The sequence below is a fragment of the Tympanuchus pallidicinctus genome, unplaced genomic scaffold, assembly GCF_026119805.1.
Source record: "Tympanuchus pallidicinctus isolate F22 unplaced genomic scaffold, pur_lepc_1.0 scaffold32, whole genome shotgun sequence".
NCBI lineage: Eukaryota > Metazoa > Chordata > Aves > Galliformes > Phasianidae > Tympanuchus > Tympanuchus pallidicinctus.
This window is the reverse complement of record NW_026294750.1, coordinates 3,702,229-3,713,587: the sequence shown is the minus strand read 5'-3', so window position 1 is coordinate 3,713,587 and position 11,359 is coordinate 3,702,229. Positions and strand designations below refer to the sequence as shown.

At 56.2% G+C, this 11,359-nt stretch overlaps 2 protein-coding genes across 7 annotated transcripts; both read right to left on the bottom strand.

Moving 5' to 3' along the window:
* Positions 1-8: 8 nt before the first annotated feature.
* REN (renin) lies at positions 9-9,237 on the bottom strand. 6 transcript variants are annotated; one of them, XM_052698356.1, is made up of 11 exons: positions 6,279-9,237; positions 5,728-6,183; positions 5,097-5,250; positions 4,853-4,976; positions 4,576-4,694; positions 4,366-4,439; positions 4,243-4,280; positions 3,478-3,886; positions 2,840-2,984; positions 2,662-2,760; positions 12-2,347 (listed from the first exon to the last, which is right to left on the bottom strand). In XM_052698356.1, exons 2-11 carry the CDS (start codon positions 5,826-5,828, stop codon positions 2,186-2,188), a joined length of 1,425 nt encoding a protein of 474 aa, XP_052554316.1. In that variant the 5' UTR covers positions 5,829-6,183; positions 6,279-9,237; the 3' UTR covers positions 12-2,185. The 6 variants fall into 6 exon arrangements, with proteins under 6 accessions (XP_052554319.1, XP_052554318.1, XP_052554321.1 ...); XM_052698357.1 differs by having other exon boundaries at positions 5,728-8,341; positions 9,113-9,237; XM_052698358.1 differs by having other exon boundaries at positions 10-2,347; positions 5,071-5,250; positions 5,728-9,237.
* A 124-nt stretch (positions 9,238-9,361) lies between these two features.
* GOLT1A (golgi transport 1A) lies at positions 9,362-10,855 on the bottom strand. Its single transcript, XM_052698363.1, has 5 exons — positions 10,744-10,855; positions 10,168-10,259; positions 9,894-10,072; positions 9,747-9,810; positions 9,362-9,563 (listed from the first exon to the last, which is right to left on the bottom strand). Exons 1-5 carry the CDS (start codon positions 10,766-10,768, stop codon positions 9,525-9,527), a joined length of 399 nt encoding a protein of 132 aa, XP_052554323.1. The 5' UTR covers positions 10,769-10,855; the 3' UTR covers positions 9,362-9,524.
* Between the last annotated feature and the right edge of the window lie 504 nt (positions 10,856-11,359).

Genomic DNA, 11,359 nt, shown 5'->3' with positions numbered 1-11,359 from the left:
CCGAGGTGCAGGTTGTGCCCTGAGGTAATGGGTGGCATCCTACGGTTCGGGGATTGGTGATGCACAGCCAGGAGTTGGATCCAGGCAGTCTTTTCCAGCTCAAAAGTTGGACTCGGCGATTTGTCTGTGTGCCTTTCAAATCAAGATATTCTGTAATTCTATCATCTCCACCAGGAGCTGCACTCAGTGGGTCCCATCCAATCCAAAAGCTGACATCTGGGACCCTTCCAAATAAAAAAATCCTATTCTACAATCTTAAAATCTCCACCAGTTTTCTGTGCTGTCCCCTCCGGACCCAGGCAATACACTCACCTCCCACCAACTGGGATTTACAGGCGAGCTGCAGAGAGGTTGAGTGGTTAAAGACAGAGCATCACCCACCCGCCGGCCCCCCTGACACCACAGCAGCCTCAGTTCATTATCATAGGAAATAACAACGGCTCCGAGCACAGAATGCCCCCTCCAAAGTTTACAGCTGGCTGCGGCTGCCGCCGACTAAATGGACCATGGAGACTTGGGGAAAATCGTTCAAGGAAGGGGAAGAAAATAAACCAGTTCCCTACGTTGCTATATATAGAGCGAACGCTGTCAGTTTTAATAGGATGGCCGTAATTGCTCCGGTCTCTTTGCTGGGCCGAGCGTGGCCTAATTGCTCGCCTGTAACGATCACAAGTGTTAATACGGGGCAGTTGCGGGTTAGCAGTGCCTTGCAGCCAGCTCTGCACAGCAGGCACCAGGAAATGGCCCTGGCACAGGCTATTAGAGGTGCTAATGGGCAGGCTGAAGGGCCAGCAGCAGCCCAAACGTTTTTCTCTCCCGCTGCTCTGAGCGACTGCGCTGAAAAGGAGCAGAACCAGACCCAAAGGTGCATCCTGTCTCAGATTGGCCCCACAGCTTTCAAGCATCTCCCTGTGGCTGTAAGGCTGTGGATCCAGAGCTGATCCGTGTAGACCCTCCCCCCCGCGGCTGCCTCTCCCCATTCCCTGGGCTTCCTGTGCTGCAGAGCAGCTGAATGCTGTGACAGTGCTCAGGAAGCACCGGGTGAGAGCGGGTGGGGAGGGGGGTCACTTCCATCTGCCCCCCCCTCCCCCAGAGAGCCATCCTCACCCTTCTCCCAGCCTCACAGTGATGCAGAAGGGGATGGAAAGCAGTGAGGAGCACCCAGGGTGCCTCTCCCATCCCAGGGATGCACAGCTTGATGCTAAGAGGTTTAAATACTCAAGCTTGGCTACACGCTGCCCAACACCCTGCCAAGGGCAAAAACTGGCAGCTTGGCCACTGCTCAGAGCCTGGGCCTTGCAGGAAAGGAGGCCGGCAAGGCTGCAGCCTGGCTGGCAGCATCCCATGCTGTGCTGGAAGGAGAATTGCTCCCAACCATCGCCAGGATTCACTCTGGGAAATCAGCAGCCATTGCTGGTGGCAGGGTGAGGAGGAGAAGCTCCTGCAGCACGGTGCTGTGCTCGTTACAGGTGTGTTCCCAGGGCTCAGCTGTGCTCACAACCAGGGGGAGATGAGAGCGTTGCCAACTGCTTGGCTTTGGGATGGGCTCAGATTTGCAGCTGGTTCTCAGCTCTCTGACACAACAGGGAAGAGCAGCCTGCAGCGCTGCCTGCTTAAAGCACAGCGGTGGATCCCAGCAGAGAACAATTCTTCCCCCGTTCCCGTAAGGGAACTTTTCCTCATTTCTCCCTCCTCACAGAACGCTCAGCTTCCTACTGCTCTGGGGTTGTTTAATATTAAATTGCAGAGAGGGGCAGGGTTAACAGCAGCTGAAAGAACCATCGCTGTAAGCAGCCTAATGACACCAATTAATTTGCCTCCCATCTAAGAACAGCAACCAAACATCAATCCACAGCGTCTGCAACCTGCAAAGCTCCTCTGCCCCAGCCAGCAGCAACGCTCATCACCCTGCAAAGCCCCCGGAGGTGCAGCTCCAGCTGCAGGATCCCACTTTGATTCCTCAGCGCGATGCTCCCGGGCTCCGCTCTCCCCCCCGTGGCAGCGGAGGCTCTCGGGAAGCAGAGCGGGGGTTTTGGAGTGGGAGAACGCGAGGATTTGCAGTTGCTTCAGTGCAGAGAGGAGGTGGCTGTGCTTTAAGGAAGCGCTGCTCTCGTTTGCGTGTCGAATCGCTCTCTCCCCGGCGATGCTCCCTGCTTCCCAGCTGCCTCCCAGCCCCCCCCGGCGGTCAGCGGGCGGTGGCGAAGCCGATGCGGTTGTTGCGACGGTCGAATTTGGTGTAGTAGTGCCCGATGAAGCTGGCACCCAGGATCCAGAGGGGTCCAGCCGGGGGTGGGACGTCCAGCCCTGAGAGAGCCACCACGCAGATGTCCTCCCCGTACTGGGTTTGCTGCAGAGAGGAGCAGACTCTACGGTAGAAGAGGTGGCAGGAGGGAGATTTCCAGCTCAACGCTTGCCCTGTGCTTGGCTTTGATTTCCCTTCTACCACAGAGGGTTGCCCCAGCCTGGCTCTGCTGGCTCCATATATCCCCCAACCCAAGGAAGCAGCAGTGGGCTGCTCTGCCTTACCTGGACATCTCTGCTGCACGTGAGAGCGTGGAGAAACAGCGAGCAGCATCGCTCTGTGACTGCTTGCAGGGATGCAGGGAGAAGTGCATCCCCACCAGCATCCCATCCCTGCCCTCACACAGGGACACAGCTTACCCTGAGGACGTAGGCTGAGCCACTGAGCGTGTACGCCTTCCCACCCAGGTGGAAGGAGATGTTGGGCAGCTGGGGGACCTTCTCACAGTCAACCACGTACTGCAGGAGGAGGAGGAGGCAGCGCTGAGCCTGAGGATGGGCTGGGGAGAACGTGGGGATGCAGCTGGGCTTTGCTCACCTCTCCTTCAGTCATCTCTGCTGCTCCAATGGCTTTCATCAGCACGGACACAGGGCCGGCTGGGCCAGTGATGTAGGATGCTCCGGTGTCAATGGCCACTGAGCAGCCCTCCTTGCAGAACAAGATTTCAGCCCCTACAGACACCCTGGGACAGAGGGGAATCCTGAACTCTCGTGATGTTTGCAGCTCAGAAGCAGCAGCTGGGCAGAGCACATGCTGATCCCAGTGCCTCCAGCACACAACCCCTCTGGGATCACTCCCTTCAAGTTCCTCAGCAAGGCTTCATCATGTATCTTTTGTTGGTCTCAGTGGTGGCATTTTATTTTATTATTATTTTTTTTAAGCTAAACAAAGCAGAATTGTTTCAGCATCTCACACTGCTCCTGCAGGCTGACAGGGGTTAAATTCTTCCACTGCAGCTTCCAAGGGAAATCAACCCACAGTGCCTCCCCCTCTGCATTCCCCAGCACTGTGAGATGAGCTGAACATCATCATGGTGCAGCTCTGTGCTGGAAGAACCGACCCCACTCCCTTTTCCTCTTAGAGTACAAAGCATCCCACTGCCCACAACCCCATTCTCCCAAGCCCACCTTTATGTGCCCAGGGCAGTATTTGGATGATGTGCCCCATATCCTCACCCCTTCATGCTGATCTGCCAGTACCCGTTCCTGCTGATGCTCAGGTAGTGGAAGTCCCCAGTGTAGTAGGCTGGGTCGGTGCCCCCCAGGATGATTTCCCCACCGGGTTTCAAAGGAGAATTCCTAGGGTGCAAAGCACAGCGGGGTGACCCTCCTTCACTTGGAGTTCCTGGGGCAGGGAGCATGCAGTGCTGGCAGCCTGGTGAGCAGTGGCAAAGCAGGAGCCATCCTGGTTTAGTGAGGGAGATGTGAGACCACAGGGGTGAGGATTGGGGCAGGTTGGTGCTGAGGACAGGTGAGGGCAGAGCCCAGGGCTGGAGCTCATAGGAGCCAGCACTGGGGTCTGTGGTGCTGGCAGTGGGTGCTGCCTCCAGAGAGCTCACGCTTTTCATCTTCTTACTTTGATGCTCTGCAAAGAGAGAAATGTTCTGTGAGCCTGTGGTCTGTGGGTGGCTGCATCCCAGAGTGCCAAGGGCACTGAAACAGCAACCCGACCAGGCTGCAATGGCAGCTAGCATCCTTGGGACTCATTCATTATTAAAGAATCCATCTTGAGATGGGATAAAGAGCTACGGACTCTACTTAGGCGTGCATCTGCCTCCTGTGCTGCCTCATTCCAGCCCATCTCCTGCAGGCAAATTCCACTCAGCCTGGGTCTTACAGCCCCAGCCGTAGCTTCTTCACAGTCCCAAGCTGCATCCCCAGCACGCTGAGGCTGCAATGCCCAGCCCTGCAAAGCAACCCCCTCCCCACCTTGAAACCCACCGGTTGTAGTAGACAGAGAACACGTCCTCCTTGAGGATCTGCTGGGAGAGGATCCGGTCGAAGACAGGGGTGATGCCATCGATGGCCTGGCTGGGGTAACCCATGCCCAGGACCCCATCAAACCTGGCAAAGATGAAGGGGAACGCAGGCAGCACGGTGGCCTCAGCGAAGACCTGGATGATGGGGATGTCCGATACCTGGGGAGGGCACAAGGGTCTCTGCATTGGGAGACTGTGGGGTAAAACCCAGCAGAGCTCCCATACTTTCAGGTAAATGGTTGTGCTCATAAGAGGAGCAGAGCCAACTGCTCCAAAATTCAGGGTGTGCTCTCACCATGACCACATCCTGGCTGAGGAAGCCTTTGACACTGCCTGTCCCGTAGCGGATGGAGAAGCCTGTACCATTGGCTATGTATGTCCGTGACTTGGAGGAGTCATAGCGGCTGTGGGAAACTGGGGAGAGGCAGGAAGGCATCAGAAACAGCAAGGAAGGGGGCAGCAGGGCCAGCTAGAGCTCAGTGCATCCCTTGAGATGAAGGGATTTGCCCACATCCACTGGAAAATCAAAGGGTGAGGATGGAGAGTGTCCCCTCCCCACCCCCAGCACTCACTGCAGGCACTGTAGAGTGGGGAGCACTTGCAGGACGGCACCCACAGGTTGGCTGAGCCCGTGTCAAAGACCACCTTGAAGGTCTGCGGGGGGGTGCCGATGCTGATCTCACCGTAATACTGCGTCTGGAAGAAGCACAGCGCCGGCAGAATGACTCGGACTGGGTCCTCCTGCGGCTGATAGAACCCGTGAGGTGGGGAAGATGGAGGGGCAACAAACATTCCGTGCGTGGGGGAGGGGCTCACATCCAGGTAGTTGGTGAGGAGGGTGGGAGCCGTTCCGTTTTGGGGGCCGCCCGCCCCGCCTCGCCTTTGCCGCAGCTCGGGAAACACGTCGGCCACCTTCACGCCCATCTCCTGCAGCGTCTGCCGGATGGAAGGCATCCTCCGCAGAGCGATCCTGCGGGCAGGGGAGGGGGCTGTGGGACACCCCCAAGAGGCAGCATCTCCCTGCCCTGGAAGATCCGAGCTCTAGGTGGCAGCAGCTGCCCGCCGGGTCCCGGCCCAGCGGAGGGATGCGCGGATACCGGGATGGGACACGGTGCTGTAGGGGTGCCCCGCACACAACGGGGGGTTTGTGATGTGCTGAAGCTCAGTTCGTTGGTTTTGCAAGTGGAAGGAGTCGTGCTGGCTCGGAGGTTGGAATGGAAGGAGAGGTGCTGCTGTGCCATGCAGCGCTCAGAGGGAGAGGGGAAGAGAAGCAAGGAGGGTGAGGTGTGCCCAGTGCCAGATAGAGGAGGAGGAGGAGAAGGGAAGGTGTTTCTCAGCAGCCTGGAGGAGCAGAGAAGAGAGCTCTGTGGCCCTCAACACCAAAAAAACAAGCAAACAAGGAGATGGCAAAACCCAGCACATGGTGCTCCCTTAGCAACAACTCTACCTCTGCAAAGCCAGGGCTGGTGAGTGGAAGAAGCCGGCACTCCATGCAATGGCCACGACGAGCAGACACTGCTGCAGCCTCCTGCTGCCTCCTGCCAGCATCTCGTGCTCCCAGCGCAGCTTCCTCCTTCACCAGAGACTTCTCCACATCCCCAAGGAGAGGATGTTTTATAGGCTGGCTTTCTGCCTCCCTGTGGGTTTCTCCTCCCAGTTGGCTGAGGGCAGCATGATTGTAGGTGGGCACAGCCAATTATCAGGGTTAACAAGGGCAGCTGTGGATAGCTGGGAGCTGATAAACTTCATTCTCTGCAGTTGATGGCATTGCTGTGTCAGCTCTGAGCACTAACAGCACACTGCATGTAGGGCATGGGCCAAATGCCTGCTGCCACCAGGGAGGAGAGATGGACAGTGGTGGGGACACACGGGGCGGTGGCTCAGGTCTGGTCGAGCTGTGCTGCTCAGGAGCAGAGAAAGAGGGGAATAGAGGAATGGGGATTTCCTCTAGGATTGAGGGTGGAAATGGCAAACGCAGCTCCTTGGCCATAAACCTACCAAATGCTGCTGTCCTCATAGGGGCTGCTCTGAGCATAAGGAAAAGTCTCCCCCTCGTTTTCTCACCCCAGTGAGGGAGCAGAGACTTGTGCACAGAACAGCTGAGCTCGTTGCAGTTGTATAAGCAGCTACAGCCTGGCCAGGCACAATGTGATCACTGCAGTGTGCAGGAGCACAGCTCATGGTGCCCAAGCAGCACACGGTGGGGACGCACAGGTGATGCAGACAGCAAGCTGAACTGCTCAAGAACTGCAGCAGCAAAGGATTTGTTCACACAAGTTGTGCTGCTGGCTCCCAGCTCTTGTTGCTGCAGTTCCCTCCTCAGCACCCAGCCCTGGTGCATGGAGGATGGCTGCTGGATTGAGCCCCGTGGCTCCAAGCCCAGCACTTGACCTCAGGACCCAGGGAACCTCGGTGGGAAATGACTGCAGCAGCAATAAAAATGTTCTCAGAAGAAACCTGATGACACACTTGCCCCTTCCTTGAAGCCCACAGCTACACAAACACACCGGTGTGCTCCCACTGCTGCCAGGATTTGCTCAGGGCACTGCTGGCACCTTCACCTGGGGACACAGAAGCTGGGGGGCACAAGGAGGGTCCCCCCCACCACCTCACCTCCAAACCTGGGGCTTCACAGCCTCCTCCACCCCGAACTCCTCAGGGCTTTGGGTTGCAGCGTTCGGAACCAGGGGAGGGCTGAACCCGGCGGCACCTCATCTGCCATGGCCCCATTTCTCCCAGCCTTGACGTCTTTTCCCATGCCAGGCCCTGGGGCTGCGTCACCAGGGGCAGCCTTACGGGGTCAGGAGGCAGCAGCCCGGCCCCTGGCAAGGAGCCACAAGGAATAAATCCCCTTTCCGGGCATCCTAAGTGCTCATAAGTCCCCAGAGGAGGGACTTTGGGGTACAGCGTCACTTCTAAAGGGGCCACATCAGCCAGACGAAGGTGATCTCAGGGCATGGGGCCATGGGGCTCCGAGGTTTCCATCTCTGCTGTAACCAGGAGAACATCCACAGGACCCCAAGGATGCTCCTCCCTCCACACAAGGAAAAACCCCACGAGGCATTTTCCACCCCCAGTAGGAAAAGCAGCTGATGCACGGGAGCAGCGAGAGAAAGACCTGGCACAGGGCTTCAGCTAACCAGCAAAGGGTGCATTTGTGCACAGAGCTGCAGGGAAAGGAGCACTGCTTAACTTACTGGAGGGCAGCACAGGGGGAACAGCCCCAGGGACATCAGCTGCTTTACTGAAGTTATTCCTCACCCCCTGGGAGAGCAGAGCTGCAGGGGCCATGCTGAGCCCTTCCCATGCAGCCTTAAAGCACAGAGGAGCTTTGCTCCTCGCATCAACCCAACCTGATATTGCAGGCTCAGGATGGGAGGATGTCAGGCAGAGCTGAAATTCCCCCCATTTGATTCGCTTGCTGCTCTGATGGACACCAGCTGCAGGTGCTCCATACAGTTCCTCATCCTACAGAGATGAAAATTAAACTTATCTGGAAATAAAAGGGGAACATTTCTCAATGGCTTCCTGCCTGCTTTCAAGGAACCAAATCACTAAGCTAAAAGTGAAGGAAAATGCTTTCCAAAGGGAAACAAAAGCTTCCCTGCAAGGCACGGCTGAAAAGCTCGAGCACCAAAGCAGCTTTTGGGAAGGACTACAGAGGGTCTCGGTTACACCAGCACTGAGGGAACTGGGCCATTGACTTCAGCAGTGTCAGGGCTTCACCTGAAATGATTTCTTAACATCAGCACTGCTGCAGAACGCATTGAGACAGCATCCTATTGAGTTGGAGGGGAAAACACAGGCAAGTTTTTCATGAACATCCCAAAGGTGCAGCTTGGCCATAAGAAGCTGCTTTATAGCCCAAATGAGGCTTTTTACCTGCAAGCAGACACAGCCACACACCAGGGGAGCTGTGGGTCCCACCTGTACTGTGGCCCGGCCCAGCTGGGCTCACCAAGCAGCTCCAATCCTCAGTGCTTCACCACTACAGCTGGACTTAAAGCAGGACCAGCCCCACTTCTGCCATCCTCCAAGGCACCAGGAAACCACAGAGGAAGCTTCAAAGGGGAGGAGATCTACAGACACCCCCCTCCAGACAGCAGCATCCCATAAGCACAGCCCCACACACAGCAGAAGAACCCCAACCTCAGGGGGCTGCCACGCTTTATTCCTCCTGAGAGCTCTGAGACCCCAGGTGTGGCAGAGGAGTCACTGCTCCACAGCAGCCAAACTGTTCCCAAATCTGCCAGCACCTCCAATACGCTCAGGCTGCACTCCAATAAGGAGGGAACATGTTTAACTCAAACTCATTAATTAATTCCTGCCGTTTAAGAAAGGTATCTGCGCAGGGACCAGCTTTGATGTGATTGCCCTGGTTTAATTAAACTCATTGCTTGCACCCGGCTTCCCAAGTGCTCATAGAATCCCAGCTCGTATCCATTGAGCTCGTTCCTCTGATTGCAGAGCTGTGGGGTTACCCAACCTGTTCTCTCCTGGAGAGAGGCTGTTCTGCACCCTAGCAGAGCAGTTCCTGGCCCCACACCAGCCCCGCTGTGCTGCCATCAGTGCGCCCAGCCCTGCTCCCAGCTGGGTGCATCCCATGGGAAATGGGGCTGTGGGAAACGTGAGTGCTCAGATAGCAGCCCTGTGTCCGTGTGCTGCCCTACAAGTGCTTTGCCCCCCTTCTCCCCCCCACCCCAATATCTCAGTTAATTCATATCCCTGGATGTCATTTGCTTTTTCTTGGTGACTGGATTTTAAAGGGGTAATTTACTCTCCTCCGATCAGGTCATTAAATGTTATTGTGGTTTAATGGGTGTTTTCCTAACCTCTCCTGTCCTCTCCCTCTGCTCCCTGGGCTCTGCTTGCCATGGCCCATGGTCCTGCTGGGTGCGTGGGAAGGCAGCTGCAGCCACTGGGGTTGTCCCTGTGTCACCTCCAGTCACAGCCATGGGAAGGTCTCCATGTCACCTCCAGCCATGGCCACGATGCTCCAAAAGTAGGCTCCAAACCCCAGAAAAAAAGCCTCAGTACAGTCTCAGACACACTTTTTAAAATGAAATCCAGCTCTCATGAGGGAAAGACAACAACACCAATAATAATAATAATAATAACAATAATTACAAAGCCTGCCTGGCACAGCCTGCGAGGCACCATCCCTGCAGCACAACCATCTCCAACCCCCAGCAGGACTGAAGGGCCACTCGTGCTGTCCCACCTGTGACATTATCCATCCTGTGGTCACACTATGGAGCTGCTGTCACCCAGTTTCTCCAAGAGCTGTAAGATGAACCATTCCTGATTAGCAGCACAATACTCCAGGAGCAGCAGGGAGACCGTGCTGACCTTCTCCCACATGCCCACAGTGCTGCTTTAATGCAGCAATGCCAGCAATTTCTGTCCCCCAAAGACTGCATCCCCAAAAGTCCACACCCAGAGAGCCTTGCCCAGCGCCCTGCTCACCTTGTTCAGAACAGGGATATTCACCAGCGAGCCCAAAAAGCCAAAAGCCACGGGGAAAAAACTCCTGCACCGAAACAAAAGGCTCTGTTAAGCCTGCCACGGTAGATGCTGGTGGCATGGATTGGTTTTGTGTGGGTCCACGCAGACCTGAAGAGTGTGATGAAGCCATAAGCTTCCAGCAGCATCCCCAGGAGCGGCCACCGCATGAGGACGATGAGGACCCCCCCAAGGAAGAAGCTGCTGCCCTTCATCTTTTGCCTTTGGAAGAAGAAGGTGAAGGTCCTCCTGAAGCCGATGATGAAGACCAAACCGGAGAGAAAGAGGATCTGGGAGGAGGCAGCAAGGAGGGGTGAGAGCAGCCCTGCCCTATGGCCACTTTGCTCCAGAGATCTCCCCCCTCCCCTTCCCATGCCATACTCACGTTCCCAAAGGCCAGCAGCACCGAGTCGAAGTATAGGAGCATCCCAAAGAGGATGAAGAAGATGCCGAAGCCAACCAGCCCCACACCAACCCCTATGGAGGATGGGCTGAAATGAGGGTTTGGATGCACTGCTCTGCTCCCACCCAAGCAGCGCTCGCTTTGCTCAGGGCCACCCCGTCCCGTTCCCTCCCAGAAATGTCCCTGTGATTTCTCTCCCCCCCGCTGAAGTCCTGGGGAGGCTGTAAACCCTATGAATTCAGGGTGGCTGCGAGGTGTAGAATCAATCACAGGGTAAACTAACCAGGAAGGTCACCCTCCACACGACCCCAGGTGGTTGCACGAAGGGTAGAACAGAGGTTCTGGTGGGGGCAAGGGGCCGGGCACATCCCTGCTTGCCTTCCATACACAGCCCCCACCCCACTGTGCCAATCCCCCTGTGAATCACATCCAACCCGTGACCCCAGCACCATGCAGTTTGCCATCACCCCCTCTCTCTTCCCCAGTGCCCCCAGCCCAACTGTGGGGTCAGCACCCCCAGCACCCCCCACGAGCATCCCACCCTGGTGCCCAACTCACTTTGGAAGTCGCTCAGAGTCACCATTTTGCCCCACTGCTCCTCGTGTCGGGCGCTTCCCAGCAGTGACCCTTGGAAAGCCCTTTAGTCCCCACGTCATCCTGCAAATCATTAACGGCCCCGCAGCTGCTCGGGGGGGGGGGATCTCCCTATGGGGCACATGCAACCCCAGGCTCACCCCACAGTTTGCAAAGGGGATGCTTTAATCCATGGAGGTTTTTTGGCCTGTTTGGTATCAGTGTGATTTCTTTTGCTCCGACGCAGCTGCATTCAAAATAATTCCCAGCTGGGAAAAGAGACATCAGTGGGAAAAAGAACCCTAAGAAAGGATGAGAGGAGAGCACACGTGGGCTGAGCATCGTTGCTGCACAGGGCCGTCTGTCCCACACCTCTTCAATCCAACACTGCAATCATTACCTCTGCACAAACGACACCGACATGGCGCTGTTTCGGAGATACTTTTATTTCTCTAACGCTAGCCAAAAAAAAAAAACCAACCCAAAAACAACAAAACCCCCCAAAATCCAGAAAACAAAACATCCCCCCCTCCCCAATCCCCCCCACACCCAGTGCATAAATAGGTTTCCTCCCAATGCCAACTCTTCTCTCTGTTAACGA

Bases quoted from the DNA above. Each gene is read 5' to 3' on its own strand.
- REN (XM_052698356.1), bottom strand. From the start codon at position 5,828: ATGCTGGCAGGAGGCAGCAGGAGGCTGCAGCAGTGTCTGCTCGTCGTG. The intron at 4,977-5,096 runs GTGAGCCCCTCC...TGCTTCTTCCAG, and splicing joins TCCTCACCAACTACCTGGAT to ACGCAGTATTACGGTGAGAT. The intron at 3,887-4,242 runs GTGGGTTTCAAG...CTCTCTTTGCAG, and splicing joins TTCTCTGTCTACTACAACCG to AGCATCAAAGTAAGAAGATG.
- GOLT1A (XM_052698363.1), bottom strand. From the start codon at position 10,768: ATGGTGACTCTGAGCGACTTCCAAA. The intron at 9,811-9,893 runs GTCTGCGTGGAC...GTTTCGGTGCAG, and splicing joins GGCTTCATCACACTCTTCAG to GAGTTTTTTCCCCGTGGCTT. The intron at 9,564-9,746 runs GTGAGCAGGGCG...TTCATCTTACAG, and splicing joins ATATCCCTGTTCTGAACAAG to CTCTTGGAGAAACTGGGTGA.